The following is a 26,700-nucleotide window of genomic DNA, read 5'->3' on the forward strand; positions in this document are numbered from 1 at the left end:
ACCACTCCACAGGAAGGTAAAACCTACACAATTTGGTCCCCACATCTGGCAAGGGCAAATGGGAAGCCAGAGAATAGAATGTGGTCAGCACTAAATAGTTAGTGGCCCGTCCAGCAGAGGGTTCTATACCCAGCACCAGTGCACTGTGGCAGAGTATTGTGCAGTGAGGTGTTCACTATGACTCACTGATTGTAGAATATTTTAAATGTCACCCCCACATGGAGGCCAGGCCCAGAGGGCTCCTTTAAACCATTAAGCCTCTACCATCACACACAGCTACAACAACAAAAAATAGATCTCAGCCGGCACGGTGGCTCAGGCCTGTAATCCCAGTACTTTGGGAAGCTGAGGCAGGTGGATCACCTTAGGTCAGGAGTTTGAGATCAACCTAGTCAACATGGCGAAACCCTGTCTCTACTAAAAATACAGAAATTAGCCAGGTGTGGTGACTTGAGCCTACAGTCCGAGCTACTGGGGAGGCTGAGGCAGGAGAATCACTTGAACCTAGGATGCGGAGGTTGCAGTGAGTCAAGATTGCGCCACTGCAGCCTGGGCGACAGAGCAAGTCTCCGTCTCAAAAAAAAAAAAAAAAAAGATCTCCAATGTTCTTTCATTATCCTCAACCTGCTTCTCCAGATTCTCCCTCCAGATTCGTCCAGGTATTTCTGCTTAAGGCTCTCACTCCAACCCCTCTGTTTCTCTGGTTTTGATCTTTTGTTTCTCCATTTAGTCAATTATTTTAATTCTCCCTCCACTCTAACTTTGGCTGTCTAAAGTAAGGCTTTACTGGCCATGGAAAGTCCACCTCCTGCCATCATGTCTACCCATTCCTGAAGCACCAGACCTGAAGACATAGTAGACACAGAGTCACATTGGGTCTATTAATCCATTAAGAAATTATTACCAAAAAAAGTTAATAGAAAACTCTTAACATATAATACCAATCCAGCTAAAGCCCAAGGCTTTCAGGAATCTTTAGGTTGGAGTTTCAAGATGTCATTTTATACAATACAGATTTCCATTTGCTTGTACTGCCTCAATTAACTAAATATACAACACTCTTATGTTTAAAAATGAACTTAAAGTACACATATCACATCATGCCTTAGTGTACATTTACATACACTATGAATGCACCTATTTAATACCTCTCACTACCAAGAGAAGGTGTGACCATCACACAAAGAATCTTACCAGCAAAGGTATAACTAAGCAGTGATGGCAATTAGAAATGGTGATAAAAGACTCTATTAAATGAGAGGCTAATAGTATAAATTAGCATAAAGCAAAGGAGATAATAAGAGATGAACAGAAGGGCTACCTTGTTCAGGAAAGATGGCAAGAAATAAAATTGTGGAATTCAGAAAGTGAAAAAAAAGTAAAATTCTCCCACTTCTTTTGTCATTGTCTTTCAGCCAGAAAGTAGCTTATGTGAGATAAATCATTAGTAAAAATAGTCCATAATATTTTATAATGACACACTGAAAGATCTCATTTGCAGCAAGATAGTATATCATTATATCTGTCTCTTTAAAAATAATCAGACTGACCAGTATACCCAATATTACAAATTAGAATATGGGTAATATCTCCTTACCATAAAATTAGAAAACAGTTCATAGATGTACAGTCTGTAATGTGGCTATTCACTTAAACAAACTTTTTTAAATTATGTAAGATAAATTTAAAAGTAAGCAAAGAAAGTATTAAGTTTTCAGATTAGCTGTGCTGCTTAGTTGGTTCAGTGTTTTATGTCCTGTAGCTACACCAAGCAAACTCCTCTCCTAGTTTTTTAAAACCTATTTCACATGTACTAGAATCTGAAGCTGAGCATAGTTTGAAGAAGTTGCATTTCAGTACTGGGACTTCCTTATGTTTTTATCAGAGTTTCACTGCTCAACAGCCAAATTTCTTTTGATAGTATAACTTCCAAATGGCCTCCCAAAGAGCTGAGGGGCTATTCTGTTAGACAGATAAGTGTATACTGAGAAATTGCATGCTTAATATGCCTTATAACATTCCAGGCATCATTGCCAATCCATGGAGTCCTTCTGACCTACAAACCTCCAACTCCATAATAACTTTGGGGCCTTTAGAGTCTTCTAGAGGCAAGGTCAGGCATGGTGGCTCACACTTGTAATCCTAGCACTTTGGGAGGCTGAGGCAGGTGGATTACTTAAGGTCAGGAGTTTAGAAACCAGCCTAGCCAACATGGTGAAACCCCTTCTGTACTAAAAATACAAAAATTAGCCGAGCGTGGTGGTGCATGCCTGTAATCCCAGCTACTCAGGAGGCTGAGACACAAGAATTGCTTGAACCCAGGAGGCAGAGGTTGCAATGAGCCAACATCATACCACTGAACTCCAGCTTGGGCGACAGAGTGAGACTCTTATCTTAAAAAAAAAAAAAAAAATGCTCTAGAGGCAAAAAATCTAAAAGAGGGAAGGCTAGATGCTTTCTCCATCTTAAATTACCTCTGGAAGTACATGAGATCCTTATGTGAATTCACTAATTCTGCTTTCTTGTGTTTTTTGTCTGTTTGTTTGTTTGTTTGTTTTGAGACGGAGTTTCTCTCTTGTTGCCCAGGCTGGAGTGCAATGGCGCGATTTCAGCTCACCCACAACCTTCGCCTCCCCAGTTCAAGCGATTCTCCTGCCTCAGCCTCCAGAGTAGCTGGGATTACAGGCATGCGTCACCACACCCAGCTAATTTTTTATTTTTAGTAGAGACAGGGTTTCTCCATGTTGGTCAGGCTGGTCTCAAACTCCAGACCTCAGGGGATCCACCCACCTCGGCCTCCCAAAGTGCTGGGATTACAGGCATGAGCCACCGCACCTGGCCTTTCTTGTGTTCTGATCAATGTTCTTACCTGCTTGGTTCAAGTCTAACAAAACAAGAATCTTAGTGGCACCTCCTGCCTAGAGTATTTGGAATCCTTTGGAAACCCTGAAGCCAACTTTTCCACTCAGTATCCTCAAAATTAGACTGAGGCCCAGACTACAGGCCCTTGGGTTAAGTCAGGGTGTAGAGAAAAAAGGCTCTGCACCTGTCTGGAGGTGAAGGATAATTTGCCTGACTAAGGAGTGCCTGGATGGAGTACCAGACTATGAGGGTTCCTAATGATTTGGCTTTTTCCTACTACAAGTTCACTGAAAGTGGCCAGACATTTGAGTGTGCCCTAGGGCATGCGGGTTTGATGTACCACTATTTATTTCAGGTCTTGGGCCTGTGGGCCTTTGCTAATTTTTCTGGCTCCCACAATACCACTTCACAGCAAGCCCTCTTAATCTCTCCAATAAAGTGGAGTGTCCGTATTGTCAGTCATCCCCTATTCATCAGTCTTTAGACTATCCCTTCTTTTTCTCCTTTTCCAGAGCAAAATAACCTATTAGCATTGGCATTCTGCCGAACACTGATTGCCCAAATGCCGAACAGTGCTTTCTTGGAGGTTCCCATCCCCAAAGCTCTAGCCTGGCATTGTGTTGAGTGCTAAAAGTACACCCTGTGTAGGGCTGGGAACTTCGAAGCTGTCAGGGGTTCACTGGGGAATTCAGAGACGCAATCCTCGGTCCTCAAGAGAAGCTATTTTTGGTGGCCGCTTAGGTTTGGGAACAGAGATGCTGAAATGTGCCTTTTAGGACTCCACGGGTCACATTTCTTAACTGTTAATGCACAATTGGGGCTGCACTGTATTCATCAAAGGATTTTCAAACATCGGCTAAATGTTGCAATTTGATACCCTCTTTTTTGTCAGATGATTAAACTGATCCTGAAGAGAAGAGTCCTCTTGGAAATAAAATTCATATGTAGTTACTGCAGCCACAGAATGAAGATTGAAATCTGAATCCACCTTTTCTTGACATAATGCCATTGCTTTGTGAAGAATCTTAATTTGTGTTATACAGTTTTAGAATTAGATTTAATTCAACACTAGCTTTATGCATTATTAGTTTAGATTGATTCCTCTCTGCATGTCAAGTATGATTGAAATTTACTGACAGGAATTTTCCCCAAGCAGATTTCTGTTGTTTGACTCAACTATACCAGAATAAGTCAGATAAACATACTAAAGAAAAAAACTAAAGACTTTACATTTTTAACTTTTCCGCTTAGAAGTACTCTGCTGTTAACTCAGCCTCGAATGCTCTTTACGCATCCCCATGCCATTTTTGCTTTTGGCAATTTTTTTTTTTTTAGGAGACAGCGTTTCCATCTGTAGCCCAGGCTGGAGTATAATGGCACAATCATAGCTCATTGTAACCTCAAACTCCTGGGCTTACGAAATCCTCCCACCTCAGCCCCCTCATGTAGCTAGGACTACAGGCATACACCAACATGCCAGCCTAAATTTTAAATTTTTTGTAGAGACAAGGTCTTGCTATGTTGCCCAGGATAGACTCAAACTCCTGGCCTCGAGGGATCCTCCTGCCTTGGTCCCCCAAAGCACTGAGATTATAGGCATAAACCACAGTGCCTGGCCCTGCTTTTGGCAATTTTTCATAACCTGGTTCAAATTTCATCTCCTTTGAAAAACAATTATTAATTTTGGAATCCCTCCCCATTTCCCAAACTCCAACCCAAATTTGCATTGCCACAACATATCCCCTTGTCTTAGCTCCAAATTCCATGATGCTTCATAGTTTGTTATTTACGTGTTTCCAATCCCTAAGTTGTAAGCCCTTCGACAACAGGGGCCTTGACTTTTCCTTTCCCCCAGTGTGTCAAGTTGTGAACAAAATTTATTTTTAAAAAATATACAAATATACAATAATCTACTGTTTTTAGGTCAGGAGAGACAAAAAATACTAACCAATAAATACAACAGCATCAAACTGGTATAATGACGCACTGCAGAATCTTTAGACTCCTACCCACTTGAAAATAGGTATGCATATCTGTAGACAACCTAGCATTTACCTTGCAAGGGAAGAGAATCTATTAAGACAATTCAGGAATAAATCAAAAGTTAGAAATGTGAGATTCCTTCTTCACCTCTCCCTCTCCCTCACATTTTACATGCAGTCAATCAACACTCGTCCATTTTACCTACTAAATATCTCTGTAACCCAGTAGTAGTGATTCTCAAACCTCAGCAAGCCTAAGAATCACCTGGAAGACTTGTTAAACAGACTGCTGAACTCCATCCCCGGAGTTTTTGATTCACTAGGTCTGGGATGGGGTCAAGAATTTGCATTTCTAACAAGTACCCAGGTGATATGGATAATGCCTATCTAGGGGCCATACTTTGAGAACCACTGCTTTATCCAATCCCTTATTTCATTTTCCATGCTTTTGAGAGGCCTCACAATTTCTACTGAAGGAAAAGGGCCCCTGAATTGTGACATAGTAAAATGACTCAAATGAGGCATAAGAATAGCTAGATTTGGTCCTGATTTTGAATGGTTTTTCTTGGTGGGCAGTGGTTGTCTGAGGCTTTGAACTGATCTTTAACACACAGGAACGAGTTCTAGGCACTTCTGGAGTGGTCCAGAGCACCTCTAAATACGAAGCAGCAGATGAGGTCATGGTAATTCGGGGAGTCAGAAGTGGAAGGGTGGGGGGTTGAAAGCTATAATCACTGTCAAAGGGGTGTTTTCTGTAGACAAGTGAATGGAGCTATTGTACACAAACTCAGTGGTTGCCAAGCATGTGGCCCAATTATTTTGCCTTCATGAGCATGGCACGGAAGGATCTCTTTAGAGAACTTGATTCACACAAGTTTGTGTTTAGTCTAACGGTAGCAGGCAAAAGCCTGGGGAATTTGAACCTAAGAGTCTTTACAAGTTCCTGCCTCCCAAATCTAGGATATGATACTAGAAAGTTGGTAAGACCACAAAAGTAAAACACAATCTTTAGAAATAATACAACAATTACAACTGTTGAAAGACCAATATAGGGGCCTATCTTGGTCAAAATGTTGACAACAATAATGAAGATCACACGTTGACCTTGGGAGGCAAAAGGTCCATAATTTAAATTTCTCTGAGACAGTTTTAGCCTGATGGAGAAACTGGAGGTTGGGAGTATGTGAACTTAGACCCTCTGTTCCCCCTGGTTTATCTTTGGCTCTACCTGTATTTAAAGTGCTTGTAAAAGTCAAGACTTTTTTTTTTTGGGGGACAGAGTCTTGCTCTGCCACCCAGGCTGGAGTGCAATGGTGCTATCTCGGCTCACTGCAAGCTCCACCTCCCAGGTTCAAGCAATTCTCCTGCCTCAGCCTCCCGAGCAGCTGGGATTACAGGCATGTAACAGCACAAACCTGGCTAATTTTTGTATTTTTAGTAGAGACGGGGGTTTTACCACGTTGACCAGGCTGGTCTCAAACTCCTGATCTCAAGTGATCCTCCCACCTCAGCCTACCAAATTGCCAGGATTACAGGCATGAGCCACCATGTCTAGCCAAAAGTCCAAAGAGTTTTATTGGTCACCAGGGTCTAGGGTCTTAAAAAGGAATGGAAGACCTGCTTCATTTGCTAGGATAGACATATGAATTGGCGATTTGCTGTCTTAGGGGAAACACCATTCTCCCTGCAACATGGGAATGGAGATGCTTTAGTACCCTTCAAATTTCCCAGCTGCATAAGAAAACCACTGAGGTGGTTGGCCTAAGCCCCAAAAGGTCAAGACCAGAAAACAGAGGGGCAACAACCATCACCTGGCCTCCAGGAAAGCAGCACTGTCCTTCCTGGGCACTACAGAAGTGAGAAACAGAAGCTATAAGGTTGCTCCCAATCCTCCATGATATTCACTTCTTCAGTACAAGCCCTAACTAGACACATTTGAGAGACGAGCAACTCGCAGTAGGCTACTCCATGAAACAGGGTCTGCAGAGTCAGACAGGATGTTATAGATGAGGCTATCAAAGGTGAATTCAACTTAAAATAGATATAACTAGAAACAGGATGGGAAGCATGGTCCACTTCCTCTTGGAGCAAGAGGTGAGAAAACGAGGCTGTGAGGAGGTCTGTCTCCTCTTTTATGGGGTACTAAGGGGAAAAGTGTGAAGGAAACTTCTGTAGCTATGGTGATCCCTACACCCAAAATCCTAATTCTGGCAGAACTCTAACACTCCATGAAGTACTGCATCACACAGTATTCATTTGATCTAAGCCCTCTAAACTTGCAGAGATGGAGGCAGGGGGACCTGAAAGTTTTGAAATCCTAAAAGACAAACCAAAAAGTCATAGGAGCTATACCAACTGGCACTCCACTAATTCAACAAAGGATAATTGCAGAAATTGACTTCATAAATACCTCAAAGACCTCATAAATACCACACTAACATACTGTACTTCTCACCCGGGAGAGGGGTCACACAGCAAAATGGTTTGTAATGGAATGGATTAAAACTATAAAGAGTTATACAGTTGTTAGAACTGTTTATTGTTTTCAGGAATAAGAAAATTTGAAGTGAAGTTAACATAGCAATCATGTAGCACAAACAAATTAGAACAAATATTTATTGAATTAAAACTATGCAAGGCATCGAACTAGATGTGATAATTCTTAGGGTTTATGATTTATAGCTTTCTCTTAATCTATTATAAACTCTAGAGTGCCTGGCAAGCACAGGGCTCAATACATTTGTTCTCTCCCTCCCTCTCTCACCCTAGCTACCACAGCTACTAAGTGGTTGAGCCACAATCAAATCCAAATATTGGTTATACTATGGAAATGCCCCTGCACACACATTCTATTTATGGTAGTATCTTATTTAACTGCACAATTTAACCTGGCTGCTTAATCCATTATTTTAATATGTCTCTCAGTAAAATCAAATTCATTTCTAGAGTAGCTCACCTTTCAGTAATCACAAAAAACTGATTAACATTTCTGACTTGAAAATAGGTATTTTTTCAACACATATTTCTACTAGAAATGTTGCAATATATATTCTCATAATTTATAAACTATTATAAGCTGAAAGATAGTTAAAAATCTATTCCTGGCCGGGTGCAGTGGCTCATGCCTGTAATCCCAGCACTTTGGGAGGCGAGGCGGGTGGATCACGAGGTCAAGAGATAGAGACCATCCTGGCCAACATGGTGAAACCTCATCTCTACTAAAAATACAAAAATTGGCCAGGCATGGTGGTGGGTGCCTGTAATACCAGCTACTCGGGAGGTTGAGGCAGGAGAATCGCTTGAACCCAGGAGGCAGAGGTTGCAGTGAGCTTAGATTGCGCCATTGCACTTCAGCCTGGGCAACAGAGCGAGACTCCACTCAAAAATAATAATAATAATAATAAAATAATCTATTCCTTATAAGCAGGGCATGGTGGTGCACTTCTGTAGTCCCAACTACTTGGGAGGCTGAGGCGAGAGAATCACTTCAGCCCAGGAATTCAAGTCCAGCCTAGGCAACATAGCCAGATCCCGTTTCTTAAAAACATAAAAATCTATTCCTTAGGATATTACATGCCTAAGCATGTAAATGACTCCTTCAGTATACTGAGTTCAAAGATATTAGTTATCTTTTCATTTTTTAATTTTCCCTATTTTCTCCAAATAACAAAGTAAGCTGATAAATGTGGTAAATATATATATATATATATATGTATCTCCATAAATGAAACAGATGAATGAAAAACAGATGAGTAGACCAGATCTGCATTTACGAGGCAATGACCTTCAAAACTGGCAGGGAGCTGTTAACAATGTTCTTCACAGGGGAGCAATTATACTACAACCCTCCTATGTATACTTTCATTTCTCATGGTCTACAAATACATTTGCATATCAGAAAGAGTGAAAGAATAGTCTGGTAACTGTGGCAACCTTCACTGAAAAGATATAAGGCATTTTCATTACCTTAATAATTACATCCTAAATGCCAGATCGGAATAAATGCTGCATTATGAAAGGATAGACAAATACTTTGACAGAATTTCCTATAACTGAAATTTACCAAATGGAACTATCATGACTCCAACCCAGTGATACATTTCTGATTCTGTAATATCCTAAGTAGTCTCTGATTATGCTAAGGCAGTAAAATCATTCTAAAATAGATACTTTATTTAAACAAAAATATGGCATACAACACTTTAAGGAAAATGAGTTCAAATTATCACCATAAAAATTAAAATATACAGTGCTACAATGCCTAAAATGTTGGGAATAATGCTTAACCTAATAAGAAGTTCACAGATCCTTTCCATACTGATTTAAAAGATCCTATGCCCAGTATTTAACAAATAAGCACATGCACATATACACACACGCTCACTACAGAAATGCATGAAGGGAAAAGTTGATAAGAAAAGCTCAATTTCTAAATGTTCAAAAAAGCTACATGCAGAAAATGTTAATTTCATATAAGATACTGTCTTTTTGCTACATTTCCTCACATGGGTAAAAACAAAAGCAATTCGCAAAAGTGATGCCAAAGAATGACAACATTACATATACTTAACAATCCCTGTGTTCTTTAGATTCCATGCAAAAATCACAATGCACAATCATTAACATGTCTAGACAGTGGACACTTACTACAGTGTGGCCATATTACACCAAGCTTAATTTTTTAGGTGGCCTAGATATTTTATAAAATTAAATTGTAATAATGTAAAATGAGAGCAGTAGGAAAATAAGTACAGCCATAGTAGGATATAGCAAGCACAAATCCAATAAGTCCTATTTAACTCAAAAATATTCTTTTTCTAAATGGTAATAAAAACTACCCACAATTATAATACCAATCAAGCAACCTCAAAGGTTCCACTAACTGGGAAAAAAATAACTATTTGCCTCACTGCAATACTTTAAAACCACAAGGTTAACGATCATTTCTAGCGAAATGGTGATGTGAATTGTGTTTTATTTGTATTCTACACCTTTGCAAAAGTTAATGACCTGCCTCGGAAATTATTTCACATACCCCAAAAGTATTCTTAGGACTTATAAAGTCTAAATCTCACACTCCCCTTCATATGCTATTGGATAAATGCTTTAAATTTTAAAACAAAAGGATAAAGACTTTTAAAAAGCTCTAGACAATATACTCAAATGGTGAAGATATCAACTCAATGTATTCTCATACCCCAGCAGAACAAAAAAAAAAACAAAAAAAAATTGGACATGGTACAATGATACAATAGGAACAAAAAGTAGTATTCCACTCATTCAGCAAGGAAATAATACAGAGCATCTCTCTATCATATTCAACTACAAAAATCCTTTCACTTGATGGCTAGCATCTTTATGACTGCTTAGTCTGTATTTAAGTAGCCTTAAAAAGAGATTTTGTGCTCTTTCTCTACCCTCATGGATCTTTGGCAGCAGTCAGCACTTACGCCCAGAGCTGGTTTCGAGGGGAGGGAGAAAAGGGAAAGTGAGGAGAAGGCTGAACTGAGCACGGAGTCAGCAGAGACCAGCTGCTCTCATACACTACCCAGTGTCTTTCTCACACACCGCTATTTTCCGCGATTGAGCACTGTCAGCAAAAATAAATAAATAAGGAGGCGGGGGGCAAGAAGACACTGAGGGTAGGACCCAGGCCGACAGTTTTTGTCTGTCACATCTGAGCCAGAAGCCTCCTCCTCTGTTTTCCTGCTGCAAAGGCAAAGGATCAGGTGAGACCCCTCTGGGTCCAGCTCAATTTGCTTCTCCACAAAGAGCAGCTTCCGGCGATGAGCGCAGGATCCTCCTGGCTGATGAACTAAACACGGGAGCATTGTCAATGTTTTCAACCTCTGACTTTTTCATAAGGGAGGAGAGAGGGCTGTGACTGCATTCCCGGGAAAGACTACTACTCCTGACATGCACACAGCAGTAGCGAAGGAACATGAGCAAGAGGTTGTAAAAATCCCTTCAAAAATACCAGGTTCTGAAAGAAATGCTGTTGAGCATTACCGTATTGTTGGCGTTTTTCGTAAGTCGCCGATTCTTCCTGGCCACTTCCAAGCCCCAAATCGCTGGGACTTGTTGCTAAATCTTTACCTCACGTCCCCCAGAACCGCCCAACACAATAAAATTTGGGGATCGAAAGGCGGGAGGGGGCCTAAATCTCTAAAACCCAGAGGACTGGGCTTCCTTCAATAGGCCACTCCGCATGGGCTGCGCGTTCAGTTCTACCTTCTGAAAGCTCTGACTCACAAATGGGGGGGGGGGAGGAATTATGACATAAACCATTATCCTTCCAACCCAAGAAAGATAAGAAAAGCCAGCCATACGTCCTTGCCCGGCCAGAGAGCCAAAGCCTGCGCCCCCGACGGGGCGGCCGGGCTAGGAGCCTACCGCCCTACCCGCCTCCCTCCGGGCGCCCCGGAAAGGTGCACCTTACTCGGGCGGGCTCGAGGAACCAGGACGGGGCGCCCTCACCCAGGGAGAGCAGGGGAGGACTTAGGGGTGTGGGACGCGGAGACTCGCCCCGCGGCGGCGGTGACACACCGGGTGCCAGGGCTCCGGCAGGGGCTCCGGCAGGGGCTCCGGTGAAGACGCCCTGCACTAGGGCGGTCCGCCGCAACCAGGAACGGACAAAGCACGGCGCTGGGGCTGGGGCGACCCCTGGGCGGCGGCCGCCGCCGGCCAAGTTGACCAGACTTGGGGGACAAGGGGGTCCCGCGGGCGGGGCGGGGCGGCGCGGCGCTGACCTGGATGGTGCAGGTGTACTCGCTGTCGTCCAGCAGCCGCACGGTGCAGCTGTACTCGCGCTCCAGGCTCCTGCTGCTGCCGCTCATCAACCTGCTCAGCATCTTCCCGCCCGCCCGCCCGGGAGCGACGCGGCGGCGCTGCGGACCCTGGACCCGGCGTCCCTCAGCCCGGCAGCTCCGCACCGACCCCAGGCACCTGCACCATCACCCCGGCCCCGTCGCTGCCGTTGCCTCCTGCTGGCCTCGTTCCTCCTCCTTATCCTCCTCCTTCCCTCAGCCGCCACCGCCTCCCCCCAGCCCAGATCAAACGCCGGGCTCTGTCTCCTCGGCGCCCCAGTGCCAGTGCCCAGCTCGCGGGGCGGGGCCTCAACTGGAGGGGGCCAATGGGGGCCAGCGCGGCGGAACCGAGTGGCAGACTGAAAAACCAATCGAGATAGAGTACTGGGATGATGGGCGGGATAAAGAAGCAATCACAGAAAAGCAGTCGGACCTAGTCAAGCCGGAGCAGCCCTCTAGCGTCCCAAACGAGGGGTTCTTCTCCGCCCCGTGGTTCCTATGGATGCTGTTTCCCCTCCCCCGGGCCAGGTGTGAGCACCCAACTGGATTGATGTCTGCCGCCTGAAATACACTTGATCTGCGTTTCCGAAGCCAAGCCCCGCACCCTGCAACACCGCGGTTCCCGCCCTCTTGGGAGCCGGAGTGAGGAGGCGGCAGGGTGCTGGATCACAGTCCCTGCACCTGCAGGATGCGGGTACCTCTCGCTCCAGATAGGGCGACTGCCCCCGACCTGTGCTGTACCCTAAGTTGGCCCGTCTGGCCTCTGTGCTCCAGCCCTCTTATTTTGGGAAACAGGAGCTACTTAAATAAAAGCTAAAGGGACCTCAGAGGTTCTAAAGTACCCGGGTTTAATCCCCTAAAAAACCCTCCACTCTAACACCCTTTGCCTCCTTCTTTTTATTTCAGAAGACAAAAGGAGACTGCTCCTTCAGCTGGTAGGGAGCAGAGGAAGCAATGAATCTTCTCCTTGCACTTTTAGAACTGGAAATTATGTCTTCAGACTTTCTCAATAGAACAACATAGTATGTCAGGAGGTATACATCACAAAGAATTGTCTCCTTCTCTTTGTCACCCCAAATTTACAGACTTCAAGGTTTTTTAACCAGAACTTCAATAAGAGATATTCTCCCTCAAAGATTTTTGATGTGAGGAAATGTTATAAAATAATTATGTCGGCCGGGCGCAGTGGCTCACGCCTGTAATCCCAACACTTTGGGAGGCCGAGGCGGGCGGATCACCTGATGTCAGGAGTTCGAAACCAGCCTGACCAACATGGTGAATCCCCGTCTCTACTAAAAATACAAAAAAATTAGCCGTGCATGGTAGCACGCACCTGTAATCCCAGCTACTCGGGAGGCTGAGGCAGGAGAATCGCTTGAACCCAGGAGGCAGAGGTTGCAATGAACCAAGATCATGGCCATTGCACTCCAGCCTGGGGGACAAGAGCAAGCCACCGTCTCAAAAAAAAAAAATAATCGTGTCAACATAGAACATTAATGCTGTAATAAATATATTAATTTAAAATAATGAAATAGGCATAATTTCCTATTACTTTCATTTGCACTGTTCTTGTTTATAGGTATAATGTGTAACAAAAATTAAACTCTACATTAGCCTAGAAAACTATCCCGCCTTTAAAGTATGCTTCTTCCCTAGTGTCTTCGGATTCCAATATTTTTCCCAATTTTTTTTTTTTTTTTTTGCATGGGGAGATTCATTCTCATTCATTCTCTCTCTCTCTCTCTCTCTCTCTCTTTCTCTCTCTATCTCTTCCTCCCCCTCTCCCTCCCCCTTTTTCTTTCTATCACCTTAGTAATCTGGACTGCTCTTAATTGGTTGCATTCTCCTTTGTGGCATTTAATAGCCATAGGAGCAGGATTCTCTTTTCAGTGCAATTCGGATGGAGTTAGTTATGAGTCTAGAACTAGTAAGTCAAGTGTTCCAGGCATAAAACCAGGCATGCGCTCCACTACTTTGTAGCTTCAGCAGGTAGTCTGATGCCTGAAACATAATAGGTATTCAATAAGTGTTGAACTGAATACAAAAATTAGCCAGGTGTGGTGGCATGCGCCCGTGGTCCCAGCTACTGGGGAGGCTGAGGCAGGAGAATCACTGGAACCCGGGAGGTAAAGATTGCAGTGAGCTGAGATTGTGCCACTGCACTCCAGCCTGGGCAACAGAGCAAGACTCGGTCTAAAAAAAAAAAAAAAATTGATGAACTGAAGTAAATGGAATTGACAGGTATTCTACAGCACTTAAATCCCAGAGGAAGAAGACCTGTGAAGAAACTCAAAATTTCAGGAAGATCTTGGAGACAAGTAAAATTATTAATATGCCAAAGTGATATTCTACAAAGCTCAGCTTTGTTATGTAGCTGTAAGAAGATAATGAAATATTTCAGGCTGGGCGCGGTGGCTCACACCTGTAATCCCAGTACTTTAGGAGGCCAAGGTGGGTGGATCACGAGGTCAGGAGTTCAAGACCAGCCTGGCCATCATGGTGAAACCCTGTCTCTACTGAAAATACAAAAATGAGCCGGGCATGGTGGCGTGTGTCTGTAGTCTCAGCTACTCAGGAGGCTGAGGCAGGAGATTTGCTTGAACCTGGGAGGCGAAGGTTGCAGTGAGCTGAGATTGGGCCACTGCACTCCAGCCTGGGAGACAGCGAGACTCCATCTCAAAAAAAAAAAAAAAAAAGAAAGAAGGGAAAAAAAATTCAAACTGAAAGAGCTTTCGTTGAAGGTAAAAGTTACTGTTTGTTATAGAATCAACAAGAGCAAGAAAAAATGTCCAAGCTAGAGGAAGTCCATTAGTGTGATGGTAGGAAAGTGTTTTTAACAGGTTATCCAAATAAGCAGCTGTTAGAATGAAAAGGCAAAGCACTATGAATCCAGAAAAGCTCTAAGGAACTGAATGCAGTCTTTTTTCGAAGTATGGCCATAGTTGCAATCAACAGAGGTGAGACTGTATTTCCTATGTCAATGTGTTAAGTAGCATCCTTGCTCAGTCTGAGAAAATCATGTCTGAGGCTGGGTGCAGTGGCTCATGCCTATAATCCCAACATTTGGGAAGCCAAGGCAGGCAGATCGCTTGAGCTCAGGAGTTCAAGACCCACCTAGGCAACATGGTGAAACCCCATAGCTACAATAATAATAATAATAATACAAAGATTAGCTGGGTGTGGTGGCACACACCTGTAGTCCCAGCTGCTGGGGAGGCTGAGGTGGGAGGATTGCTTGAGCCTAGGGGGAGGGGAAGGTTGCTGTGAGCCAAGATCACACCACTGCACTCCAGCCTGGGCAACAGAGCCAGATCCTGTCTCAAAAAAAAAAAAGTAATTAAAAAAAATCACATCTGCTTAGATGCTCACCTCACCGAAAGACCAGTTAGATATTCATTCATGCTTAGGTGTAATATCCAGAGAGAACTTCAAACTCTCCCTTCTTCTGTGATACAAAACACTTTGTGAGGAATACAGAGAATGAAAAAATAATGGAAGAAAAGCAAGAATCTAGATGTATGCCTCCACAACAAAGCTCATGAGAAGAAGCATAAGGAGAACTGGAAAGGAAGGGCTCATATAAAACCAAACTGAATTTTGGGAGACTGGGCAGAAGAATCAATTGAGCCGGGAGCTATGACCGCACCACTGCACTCCAGCCTGGACAACAGAGCAAGACCTTGTCTCCAAATAAAACAAAAAGTAAAACCAAACAGAAATATTTTGTTTATCTTTGTTTTCCTCAAATCTATTAACCAGGATGCCCAGAATGGAAAGGGCTTATTTAATAAAAGGCCTTATTTGCCCTTGAGAACCAGCGTGCCATAGCTTTCATGTGTCTTTAAGTATAAAGGAGGCCACATTTAAAAATAAGAATCCAAATTATAATGGCTCTGAACCCCCACCTTCCAAATTATCAGAATATCAGCCGTCTTTTGAATTTCTTTTCCTTCTCTACTATGAGGGAGTCCCCAGGGGAGGTACTATCCCCCACGTATGCCTGAAAAAACTGAACAAAGCATTTCGTGTCTCTGCTTCAGATATTCTATACCCTGCTGTTCTGGGACACTGGTCTCTCTCTTTAGCCAATGCAACCTTCACCATTTCTTTAGATTTTGGCAGGAAGGAGTACTGCCCTGTCTTCACCAAGACATGACAAACACAGGCCCTTCCCATCAAAGTTTCCCCCAACACAGCTAAGACCAAGCTGTAACTCCTAACAATATTTAGGAAGAAAAGAATAATCTGAAGTGTAACTTGGAAGTATGACATAGCTACTTTCAAAGCCTCATGGACTATGGATTAGATACAGGCCTGGCCTTACTGTCAGGCTTCCATTCTGGTTCATGTGGCTGAAGATAGCTTCCCCTCTCCAGCAAGAGTTCCCCTGACTACGTCTTAGGCATTTACTCCTAATCACTGTGAAGAAAACAACTCTCCTTACCCAGGTTAGGGTCCACTTTCCAAGTCCCATTTTCTGTCCCAGGTGCTACCTCTTCCTAGAATGACTAACCATGGAAATATCTACTCTTCTGGAGGAAACCCCACCCTGCATGCCCAAGGGTATGACCTTGACCTCTGATTCAACAGGGCTGTCATATCAGAACACAATAGTCAACATCAGCATGTTTCCCACAAAGGTTGAATTATTCAGTCTTTACACGTGGGTCAAGGTAAAGCCTTGTCAAAGCCAGTCCTGTCCCTTTGCATAATTATTTCTCCAGTAGAGCAGTGAAAATCATGCCTGTCCTTGCTTTCCTATATTCATTAGGTCTCAGCTTCTGCTATCTAAAGAGCAGGGGCTCAAAAGGATGTTCACATCTCCACAGAAATAATAATGCATTGACACATATATGCTCTAAATCCGCACAGAGGAAAGAAACAGATTTTCTGTTCTCTTCTACATCAATGTCTGCAGAAGCAGTACTTCTGCTCCGCACACAAAGATTTGCATATTCAAATGAAGCACTCTGCTTCTCAGTCTAAAGCATTTATATTCAGGTTAATTGTTGCTTTATAGTTTTCTAAGAGTAATACATGTCTACTTGTTTGAATATGAGTAACTAAACAATTCATGTAGTTTTCCCAGAGTAGTCTTCTCTTGAAGAAATGCTCTAGTTTTCCCATTTATCAGGACAGAAAACCACATACAGTTTAAGAGACAGTTTTTCTACCTAACCTTTAGACTTTTGGTTAGCCCCCATTACACTTAGAAGAGGTGGTTTTTTTTATATGGAAATATAAGCAGTACACACGCTTTTTAAAATTCCAAACTACAAACATTTATTGAGCGTATGTGTTAGGCACTGTGACAATGTTCTAGAATATGTAAGACATAGCCCAGATATGGGAAAAGGAAATAAGTCAAGAAGTGTATAAAGAAAAAAATTCTTCACAATGTAAGAGAGAGTGTTAGATGTATGTAAATTAGCTATAATACAATACATGGAGCATGAGCAAAGTACTACAAGAGCACAACAAATGGTACAACTATGTAGGCTTAATTAGGAGAGACAGTGAAGCCTTACAGAGAAAGCATTTATGTTGGGCCTTGAGGACTACAGTAGGCTCTTGATTGTGAAGAAGGCAGAAAAGATGGATATGGGATGAGGAGTGACATTTAAGTAGAGGAAATTGTATAAGCAAAGACAGAGGTCCAAATAAGCATGAGTATAGCATGCTCTAGAAACTGCAAGTATCCCTGGATGGATAGCATGTGAGGTGCCTTGGCCAGAAAGAGATGGACTGAAGCCAGGTCATGTAGGACCTTGATTGCCATGGTTAGGAGTTTGAACTCTGTTGCATAGTCAATAGGCTGTCATTGGAGGTTTTTAAATAGAGAAGTGACAAGATCAGATCTGTGTTTAAAAATGATAATTTTGATAGCAGTGTAAAGGATTAAATTAGAGTATGAAGAAATTATTTGCTGGGGGAAAATGGATTCTGAAAACAATAGAATATCTTTAATGAAGCATCAGAAGCATTTATAACAGGTCTCTCAGATTTGGGTGACAGGCTTTATTATATTCCCCAATTACGGCTCATTTTTCTTATATTCCCAGCTAGTTTTCAGCCATTATTCTAGCAACAAACATAAATGAAACAAAGCAAATTAATTCATTTATTCAAAAAAAGTATTGGTGGTCTACTATGTGCAAGTCCCTATGCCATGTGCTGACAGAATTCAAAGATGAATAAAACATATCTCTAATCCTCATAGAACTTACAGTCTTATGCAGCTGGAAAAATTACTTCAACATTTATTAAATCATCAGTTTATATAGATTGATATTCAATACACATTGGTTAAAAAAAGATATAAAGGGGAAAGGCAGGAAATATATGAGAAATAGCGCAAAAAAATGTGAGCAAAGAAAATATATAAAGAAGAAATCAGAATAGCTCATATTTCTTGGCCAGGTACCATGGCTCACACTTGTAATCTCAGCACTTTGGGAGGCTGAGGCCGGTGGACTGCTTGAGACCAGGAGTTCAAGACGAGCCTGGCCAACACGGCAAAACCCCATCTCTACTAAAAATACAAGAATTAGCTAGGCGTGATGGTGCGCACCTGTAGTCCCAGCTACTTGGGAGGCTGAGGCAGGAGAATCACTTGAACCTGGAAGGTGGAGGTTGCAGTGAGCCAAAATCATTCCACTGCACTCCAGCATAGGTGAGAGAGCGAGACCCCATCTGAAAAAAAAAAAAAAAAAGAAAAAGTGTCCGTTGACCACTTGCTCTGTGAAATAAGATATTTGGTATTCGTATACTTCCTCCTACCTCCATATTCCAACTCCCAATCTTGTGGTTTCTATTATTTCTATTTTGTCAGGGTTTATAATTTATAGCTTTTGTCAGTCATACAAGGGGACTTCAAAAAATTTATGACAAAAGGGAATTAAAAGATAAACATAAAAATATAAACTTTCTCAATATAAGCTCCATCAAGTTCAAGGCACTTTTGTTAAGTGATGATATCAGCCACTTAGTCCATCCTTAAAAAACTGAGCATCTTGGGAATTTAACCATATCAATGCAGCCTTTTACATTAAAATGTGTGCCCTTTAAAGATTTTTTAATATTAGGAAACAAAAAGAAGTTAGAAGGATGGTAAGGTGGATGCCTAGTGATTTCCCATCAAAACTCTCACAAAATTGCCCTTGTCTGATGAGAGGAATGAGCAGCAGGAATATGTCATGGTGGAGGAGGAATCTCTGGTGAAGCTTTCCCAGGCTTTTTTTTTTTTTTTTCCACTAAAGCTTTGACTAACTTTCTCAAAACACTCTCATAACAAGTAGATGTTTTGGTTCTTTGGCCCTTCAGAAAATCAACAAGCAAAATGCCTTGAGAATCTCAAAAAAAACTGTTGCCATGACCTTTGCTCTTGACTGGTCCGCTTTTGCTTGGACTGAACCGTTTCCACCTCTTGGTAGCCATTGCTTTGATTGTGTTTTTGTCTTCAGCACAATCTGGTAAAGCCATGGTAAACTGGTAGAGCCATGTTTCATTTTCTGATACAATTCTTTGAAGAAATGCTTCAGGATCTTGATCCCACTTATTTAAAATTTCCTTTGAAAGCTCTGCTCTTGTCTTCAGTTGATCTGGATGCAATGGTTTTGGGACCCCTCAAGTGGAGAGTTTGCTCAAGTTTAATTTTTTAGTCAGAATTGTATAAACTGAATAAGTTGAGAGGTCTGTGGTGTTGGCTATTGTTTCTGCTGTTAATCATTGGTCCTCTTCAATTAGGGCATGAACAAGATTAATTTTTTTCCTCACAAATTGATGTGGATGGCCTGCCTCTGTGGGCTCCATTGTCAACATCATCGTGTCCCTTCTTAAAATGAGTTATCCATTTGCAAATTGCTGATTTCTTTGGGACATTTTCCCCATAAACTTTTCATAAAGCATCAGTGATTTCACCATTCCTCCACTCAAGCTTCCACCATAAGTCTGATGTTTGTTCTTAGTTCAATTTTAGCAGAATTAATGTTGCTCTGATAGGAGCTCTTTTCAAACTGCTGTCTTATCCTTTTTAGTGCTTCAAACTAGATCCTGTTCAACATGTTATAAAAGTTATTATAAGTTTATTTTCTTGTAAGAAAGTTTTGAAATCAACGCATAGTTTTTTGGGGTTTTTGTTGCTGTTGTTGCTATTGTTTGTTGTTTTTTGAGACAGGGTCTTGTTCTGTTGCCCAGGCTGGAGTGCAGTGGTGCAAGCATGGCTTGCTGCAGCCTCAACCTCATGGGCTCAAGTGATCCTCCCACCTCCGCCTCCCAAGTAGCTGGGACTACAGTGCGTGTCACCACACTCAGCTAATTTTTTAATTTTTTTTTTGTAGAGACAGTGGGGGGTCTCGCTTTGTTGATCCAGGCTGGTCTTGAACTCTGGGCCTCAAGCAACCCTCCTACCTCAGCCTCCTGAGTAGCAAGGACTACAGGCTTCTAAAGAATAGAGGCAAGGTGAGGAGCCACACCTTACTGCACCAGAATATTCTGTTTCTTTTATTGTCTCCCCACCTTTTTTGTTGAGACAGAGTCTCACTCCGTCATCCAGGCTGGAGTACAGTGACAGTCTTGGCTTACTGCAACCTCCGCCTCCTGGGCTCAAGTGAGTCTCATGCCTCAGCCTCCCTAGTAGCTGAGATTACAGGCGTGAGCCACCACACTTAGCTACTTTTTGTATTTTTAATAGAGATAGGGTTTCACCATGTTGGCCAGGCTGGTCTCGAACTCATGGCCTCATGTAATCTACCTGCTTAGGCCTCCCAAAGTGTTGGAATTACAAGCGTGAGGCATCCTAGCTTTTTTTTTTTTTTTAACATTTCACTTATATGTAAGGTTTTCCCCTTTACCTTGTTGTAGCTGCTGTTTGAACTTTATCAATGTATTTTTGTTGTTCATTTCATTAGCTATCGGTGCACAGAAAAATCTGTGACTTTATCTAATTCTTCTATCCTTACTCAGAAGTTACTTAGCTGAGCTCAGCTGGGCTTGAAGAAGTTGCAAATCAAAGATATTTTCATAAAGAGGTTCAAACAGAGGAGAAGGGAAGAATAAACATTCCACAATGCACATGCTAATTATTCAGTAAATGTCTGCAGAATTAATTTCAAAGTTTCTCTGGACATAGTTCAGTTAATTAAAATTGCAAATCATGATTACACCTTATCATTTCACTTTTTCCATTATAGTAATAAGGGAGCATTCACTATATGCCAGAGACTATGGTGAGTACTTTACATATATTATCTAATTGAATTCTCATAATAGTGTGGTTAGATTGTGCTATTGTTATCATCCGCATTTTATAGATGAGGAACTTTCAGTGCAATGAGATTAAATAACTTGTTGAAAGAACATAGCTATCAAGAGGCAAGACCTGGACTCATATCCAAGTGTCTGGTGCCAAACACTGTGTTTTTAACAACTATGTTACACAGCTTTCGTTTTCAGGAATTTAGTGGAAAGAGCGTTGAATGTGGAGTCACAAGTCCTGCATACAAGCCCCAGCTCTAACATTCTATGTTATGTAATCTTGGCAAGTCATTTAAATTCTGTTTCTCATTTGTAAAATGGGGATTAGAATGCCTTCTCTGGTTGTTCTGAGAATCATAAGACTTTTGCTTAAAAATGGCAGGTTAAACACACGTATTTACCTATGCTGTCACACCGAACCACTGAAGCAACAGTAAAGTGATGTCTAAAAGGCTTTAACCAGGCCAGGTGAGGTGGCTCATGCCTATAATCCTAGTACTATGGAAGGCTGAGGCAGGTGGATCCCTTGAGCTCAGGAGTTTGAGACCAGGTTGGGCAATGTGGCAAAACCACATTTCTACCAAAAATACAAAAATAAGCACCTGATGGTGCACGCCTGTAGTCCCAACTACTTGAGGGGCTGAGGCAGGAGGATCCCTTGAGACTGGGAGGTGGAGGTTGCAAAGAGCCAAGATCGTGCCACTGCACTCCAGCCTGGGTGAGAAAGTGAGACCCTGTCTCGAAAAAAAAGGAAGGAACGGATGGAGGGAGGGAGGGAAGGAAGGAAGGAAGGAAGGAAGGAAGGAAGGAAGGAAGGAGAAGGGGAGGGGAGGGAAGGGAAGGGAAGGGAAGGGAAGGGAAGGAAGGTAGGAAGGGAACGAAGGAATAAGGCCAGGCAAGGTGTCTTACACCTGTAATCCCAGCACTTTGGGAGGCCGAGGCGGGCGGATCACGAGATCAGGAGATTGAGACCACCCTGGCCAACACGGTGAAACCCCATCTCTACTAAAAATACAAAAAATTAGCTGCGCGTGGTGGCGGGTGCCTGTAGTCCCAGCTACTCTGGAGGCTGAGGCAGGAGAATGGTGTGAACCCGAGATGTGGAGCTTGCAGTGAGCTGAGATCGCGCCGCTGCACTCCAGCCTGGGTGACAGAGAGAGACTCTGTCTAAAAAAAAAAAAAAAGAAGAAATAAATAAAAGGCATAAACCTAAAAGACCAATTTAATGGAAAGAAGCCACAACAACAACATTCTGGAATCCAGAAAGCATATGGATGAGGAATAATTGACTGAGCAAACCCAAGAAAGCCGAATCCAAAACTAGCAGGGCAAAGCTGAGAAGCAACCTGATCTGCACTGTAGAATGCACAAAATATTTAGAAATTGATTTACCCAGTTCTTTTGGAAATGAAGGTAGAACTGAAAACAGGAGGATTGTTAGAAAGTCAATTTAAGAAGCAATTCCCTTCTCTGACTCTGTGCAGCCAAGAGACTTCTTTTCTTCACCCTATCAGAAAACTGAAGGGTAATTCTCTGGAGAGACTAAAACAGAATTTCTGAACCAGAATGGGGTCGCCAGAAATTTAAGAAATATCTCTAACATAAAATATAGAGACTAAAACAAAAGGAAAACAGGCAACTTGGAGGACAGAAAAACTAAGTAGGAAAAAGAAAAATTTCAAAATGGAAATTATTAGTAAATATCCTAATAGAGATAGAAGATCTTGCATCCAGTAAATAAGTCTGGGATGCCATTTAGAAAAAGAGGAGAAAAAACATTCTGAGAATTAAAAATAACATTTGCAAATGTAAAATAAAATAGGATAGGTGAAAAATAAAACCAAATAGAAATAGAAATAGGGGGAGAGTGCCAGATACGGTGGCTCACATCTGTAATCCCAGCCAGCACTTTGAGAGGCTAAGATGGGAGGATGGCTTGAACTCAGGAATTTGAAACCAGCCTGGGCAACATAGTGAGACCCTGTCTTTACAAAATAAAAATTTTTAAATTAGCCAGGTGTGGTGGGAGGTGCCTGTAGTCCCAGCTACTCAGGAGGCTGAGGTGGGAGGATCACTTGAGCACAGGAGGTCAAGGCTGCAGTGAGCTGGGATCATGCCACTGCACTCAAGCATGTGGGCGATAGAGCAAGATCCTGTATTTAAAAAAAAAAATGGGAAAAATGGAGGGCAAAAAATTATCAAAGGCATAATTCAAGAAAATTTCCCATAATTAAGGACATGAATTTCCAAATTTAGAGTGAGTACCAACTGTCCAGCACAATGGATAGAAACAAATCCACACCATAACATACTACTATGAAATGTTAGAACACTAGGAACAAAAGTAAGCCTCCAGAAAAGGAAAAAAAAGTTACAGACAGTATTAGAATTACATTGAACTTCTCAACAGCAACATTGGAATCAAGAAAATAGTAGAACAGCATTTACAGATTCTGAGGAAAATTATTTCCAATATAGAATTCTATACCCAAATACACTACTCTTGAGTAAAAAGACACTTTTAGACATGTATGAACTCAATATCTAATATCTTATACTCGTACATACCCTTCTTCAGGAAGCTTTTGAAGGATGGGCTCCCCAAAAATGTCAGAGCAAACAAAGATATAAGAAATAAGAGCCGGGCGCTGTGGCTCACGCCTGTAATCCCAGCATTTTGGGAGGCCAAGGCGGGCAGATCAAGAGGTCAGGAGATCGAGACCATCCTGGCTAACACTGTGAAACCCCGTCTCTACTAAAAATACAAAAAATTAGCTGGGCACGGTGGCAGGCGCCTGTAGTCCCGGCTACCCCGGAGGCTGAGGCAGGAGAATGGTGTGAACCCGGGAGGTTGAGCTTGCAGTGAGCCGAGATCGCACCACTGCACTCCAGCCTGGGTGACAGTGAGACTCCGTCTCAAAAAAAAAAAAAAAAAAAAAAAATAGAAATAAGAGTACATGGTAGATTATGTATTATGTCGCCTGTAATCCCAACACTTTGGGAGGAAAAAGTGGGAGGATCACTTGAGCTCGAAAGTTCAAGACCAGCAAGGGCAATATGGCAAAAACCCATCTCTACAAAAAATACAAAAATTATCTGGGTGTGGTGTGGTGCACACCTGTAGTCCCAGCTACTCGGGAGGCTGAAGGGGAAGGATCACTTGAGCTGGGGAGCTCAAGGCTGCAGTGAGCCAAGATCACGCCACTGTACCCTACCCTAGGTGACAGAGCGAGACTCCATCTCACAAAAATAAAAATGAATAAAAGATTGTGTTATGTCTTCAAATATTCACTGTCGTCTCTATTTCTACCTACCCTACTGGCATTAAACTTGACCACTGATTTGGTTTGAACAATAGAATGTAAGTGAAAACATGTATATTATTGACCTTTTCTTTCCCAAAAGACTGGCATGGCCCAGATGGAGCTTGCTCCTGGGTCCTGGGAAGAAGCCAACACGGAGTAGACGACGCAGCCAACCCACAGAGGATGTCTAATGAAAGTGAGAAATAAATCTTTTTTGTTGTAAGCTACTCATATTTTGGAGTCATTCCTGAAAAAAAAAAGTATCAAAAGCTGACTAATACACATGGCATCCTGGAAACAGGATCTAACACAGAAAGAGGTAATGTAAATTCTCAGAATAATTGTGAGGTTTGATCCCAGAATAACAGCTGTGAAGCTAGTCTAGAAAATAATCAAGGTCAGAAGGGAGACAATCAGATGGCTCCCAGGTGTTTCCAAGAAGACGAAATTGATAGACTACCTAATATGCCCGACTATGCAGTAATGAGAAAAAATACACTTTTAGGGGAGAATTTGGTTATAAGTTAGTGATAATTATATTAAAACAAAGTAAGAGAAAAATAAAAACAAAGCTTGTATTAACTTTAGGAAAAACAAAAAGTTGTATAAGAAAGAAAAAGTAATCATAGCACACGTATAAGAATTTATATAATCATAAAAATACACTTATTACTAATTTAACTGACATAACCATATTGGGATAATGGATAGAAAAGTATGTGTGATTGGGGTATGCTGGGGGTTGGAGTAGTTGAAAGAAATAATATATCTTTCATAGATAACACGTACATTTTAAAAAATCGAGAAATAGCAGTATATGCTAGGCACAATGACTCGTCGGTAATCCCAGCACTTTGGGAGGCCAACGCAGGAGGATTGCTTGAGCTCAGGAGTTCAAGACCAGCCTGGGCAACATAGGAAGACCTTGCCTCTATTAAAAATAAAAATAAAAAAATTAGCCGGGTGTGGTGGTGTGTACCTGCAGTCCCAGGTACCTGGGAGGTTGAGGTAGGAGAATCACCTAAGCCTGGGAGGTCGAGGCAGCAGTAAGCCATGATCATGCCACTACACTCCAGCCTGGGCTACAGAGTGAGACCCTGTCTCAAAAAAAACCAAAAAAACAAAAAAGAGAAATAACAGTAAAAGCATATTATTTAGAAGAATTGAGACAAATACAAAAGAAATAGCTAAAATAGCTAAAAGTTATTATGGGGGTGGAGATGGGGGTAGAGGAGGCAGAAATTGAGGCCTAGGGAATTGATTTTTTTTGTTTTGTCTTGTTTTGTTTTGTTTTAAGGCAGGGTTTCACTCTGTTGCCCAGGCTGGAGTGCAGTGACCCAATCCCAGTTCATTGGAACCTCTACTTCCCAGAATTAAGTGATCTTCCCACCTCATCCTCCCAAGTAACTGGGATTATAGGCATGAGCCACCATGCCCAGCCCTGATTTTTTCTTTTTTTGTAATAGGCCTTGTAGAGCTATTTGACTCCTAAAGTATGTATATGCCAAGTTTTGATTAAAACAAACATTCCAGCACAGAGGCACCTTGAGGCTTAAGAATTTGAAAGATGCAAAAGAAACAATTTGATAAATCAATACAACACACATTTATACACCAGGAAAAAAAAAGAAGAAGAAAAGAAAAAGGAAAAGAAGAGAGAATTTGAAAGGACTTAACTCTAAAACACGAGGAACAAGTTAGAAGACTCAGCAGCATGGAAGCAAGAGAACATGGATAAGAGTATGGGCTCTAGGTTCCAATAATCCCAGTTTACGCTCTGCTGTGTACCAGCTGTGTGACCTTGAGAATGCTGCGAAGGCTCAGTTTCCTTATTTGTAAAACAGGTATAATAGTAGTCCCTCTCTATGAGAGACTGTGAGAGTAAAATGAGATAAGCCTTTGCACAAAGAAAACATTGGAAAGTTTTAGCTACTATTAATCTCTTGTTCCTTCATTTTCTCTGCGGATTAATAGACATTAAATGGAGGACTAAAAGGGAGTCAGTTTAAGGGAAAATCTAAACCAAAAATCTGAGATGATACACAAACTGGAGAACCAGCATCCGAGTACCTGAAAACTGTGATTGTTATGTTATCGCTTCAGCAGTGTAATTGGTGAGCCAATTGCCTTAGAGATACAGCTATTCGTGCCTTCCTCTGTCCCCTTTCCTTTTCTTCTTCATCCTAACCATTGTCATTATCATCATCTTTTAATGCTTACTGAGCATTTCATTCATTCAGCAAATATTTATTGAATGCCTAATGTGCTTCTTTTAGTCTCTGATTCCCATGTGCTCAGCTGATTTAGCTACATTATTTAGACAACAGGTTAAGACTATAGCTATGGAAAGGAATGGTTTTTCTGCAACAAGAAGTAGGTGTGATCAGTGACAAGTAAGGAGGCAAATTAATCTAAGAGCAACCACAGGGCATCCAACTCTCACAGAAGGTCATTTTCCTCTATAACTAGTGCAATTCTCCTTCCAAACAC

General features: G+C 42.0%; 1 protein-coding gene and 1 long non-coding RNA gene across 7 annotated transcripts in view; both read right to left on the bottom strand.

Moving 5' to 3' along the window:
- Positions 1-11,572, bottom strand: part of LOC129527116 (uncharacterized) — a 152,105-nt gene extending 140,533 nt beyond the window's left edge. Inside the window, exon 1 of the long non-coding RNA XR_008672054.2 lies at positions 10,854-11,572. This is a non-coding gene — a long non-coding RNA (uncharacterized lncRNA). The remainder of the gene's footprint in view (positions 1-10,853) is intronic.
- FRMD5 (FERM domain containing 5) overlaps positions 1-11,953 on the bottom strand; it is a 330,818-nt gene extending 318,865 nt beyond the window's left edge. For 4 of the 6 annotated variants that reach the window (XM_063698971.1, XM_055363578.2, XM_055363577.2 and 1 more), the window contains exon 1: positions 11,594-11,931. In XM_063698971.1, the coding sequence (XP_063555041.1) occupies positions 11,594-11,695 (102 nt within the window). In that variant the 5' untranslated portion in view covers positions 11,696-11,931. Of the gene's footprint in view, positions 1-11,593 lie in introns of all 6 variants that reach the window. The other 2 variants (XM_004056096.5, XM_063698970.1) reach the window with 2 other exon arrangements.
- Positions 11,954-26,700: the final 14,747 nt, after the last annotated feature.

The sequence above is a fragment of the Gorilla gorilla genome, chromosome 16, assembly GCF_029281585.2.
Source record: "Gorilla gorilla gorilla isolate KB3781 chromosome 16, NHGRI_mGorGor1-v2.1_pri, whole genome shotgun sequence".
In the NCBI taxonomy this organism is placed as follows: Eukaryota; Metazoa; Chordata; class Mammalia; order Primates; family Hominidae; genus Gorilla; species Gorilla gorilla.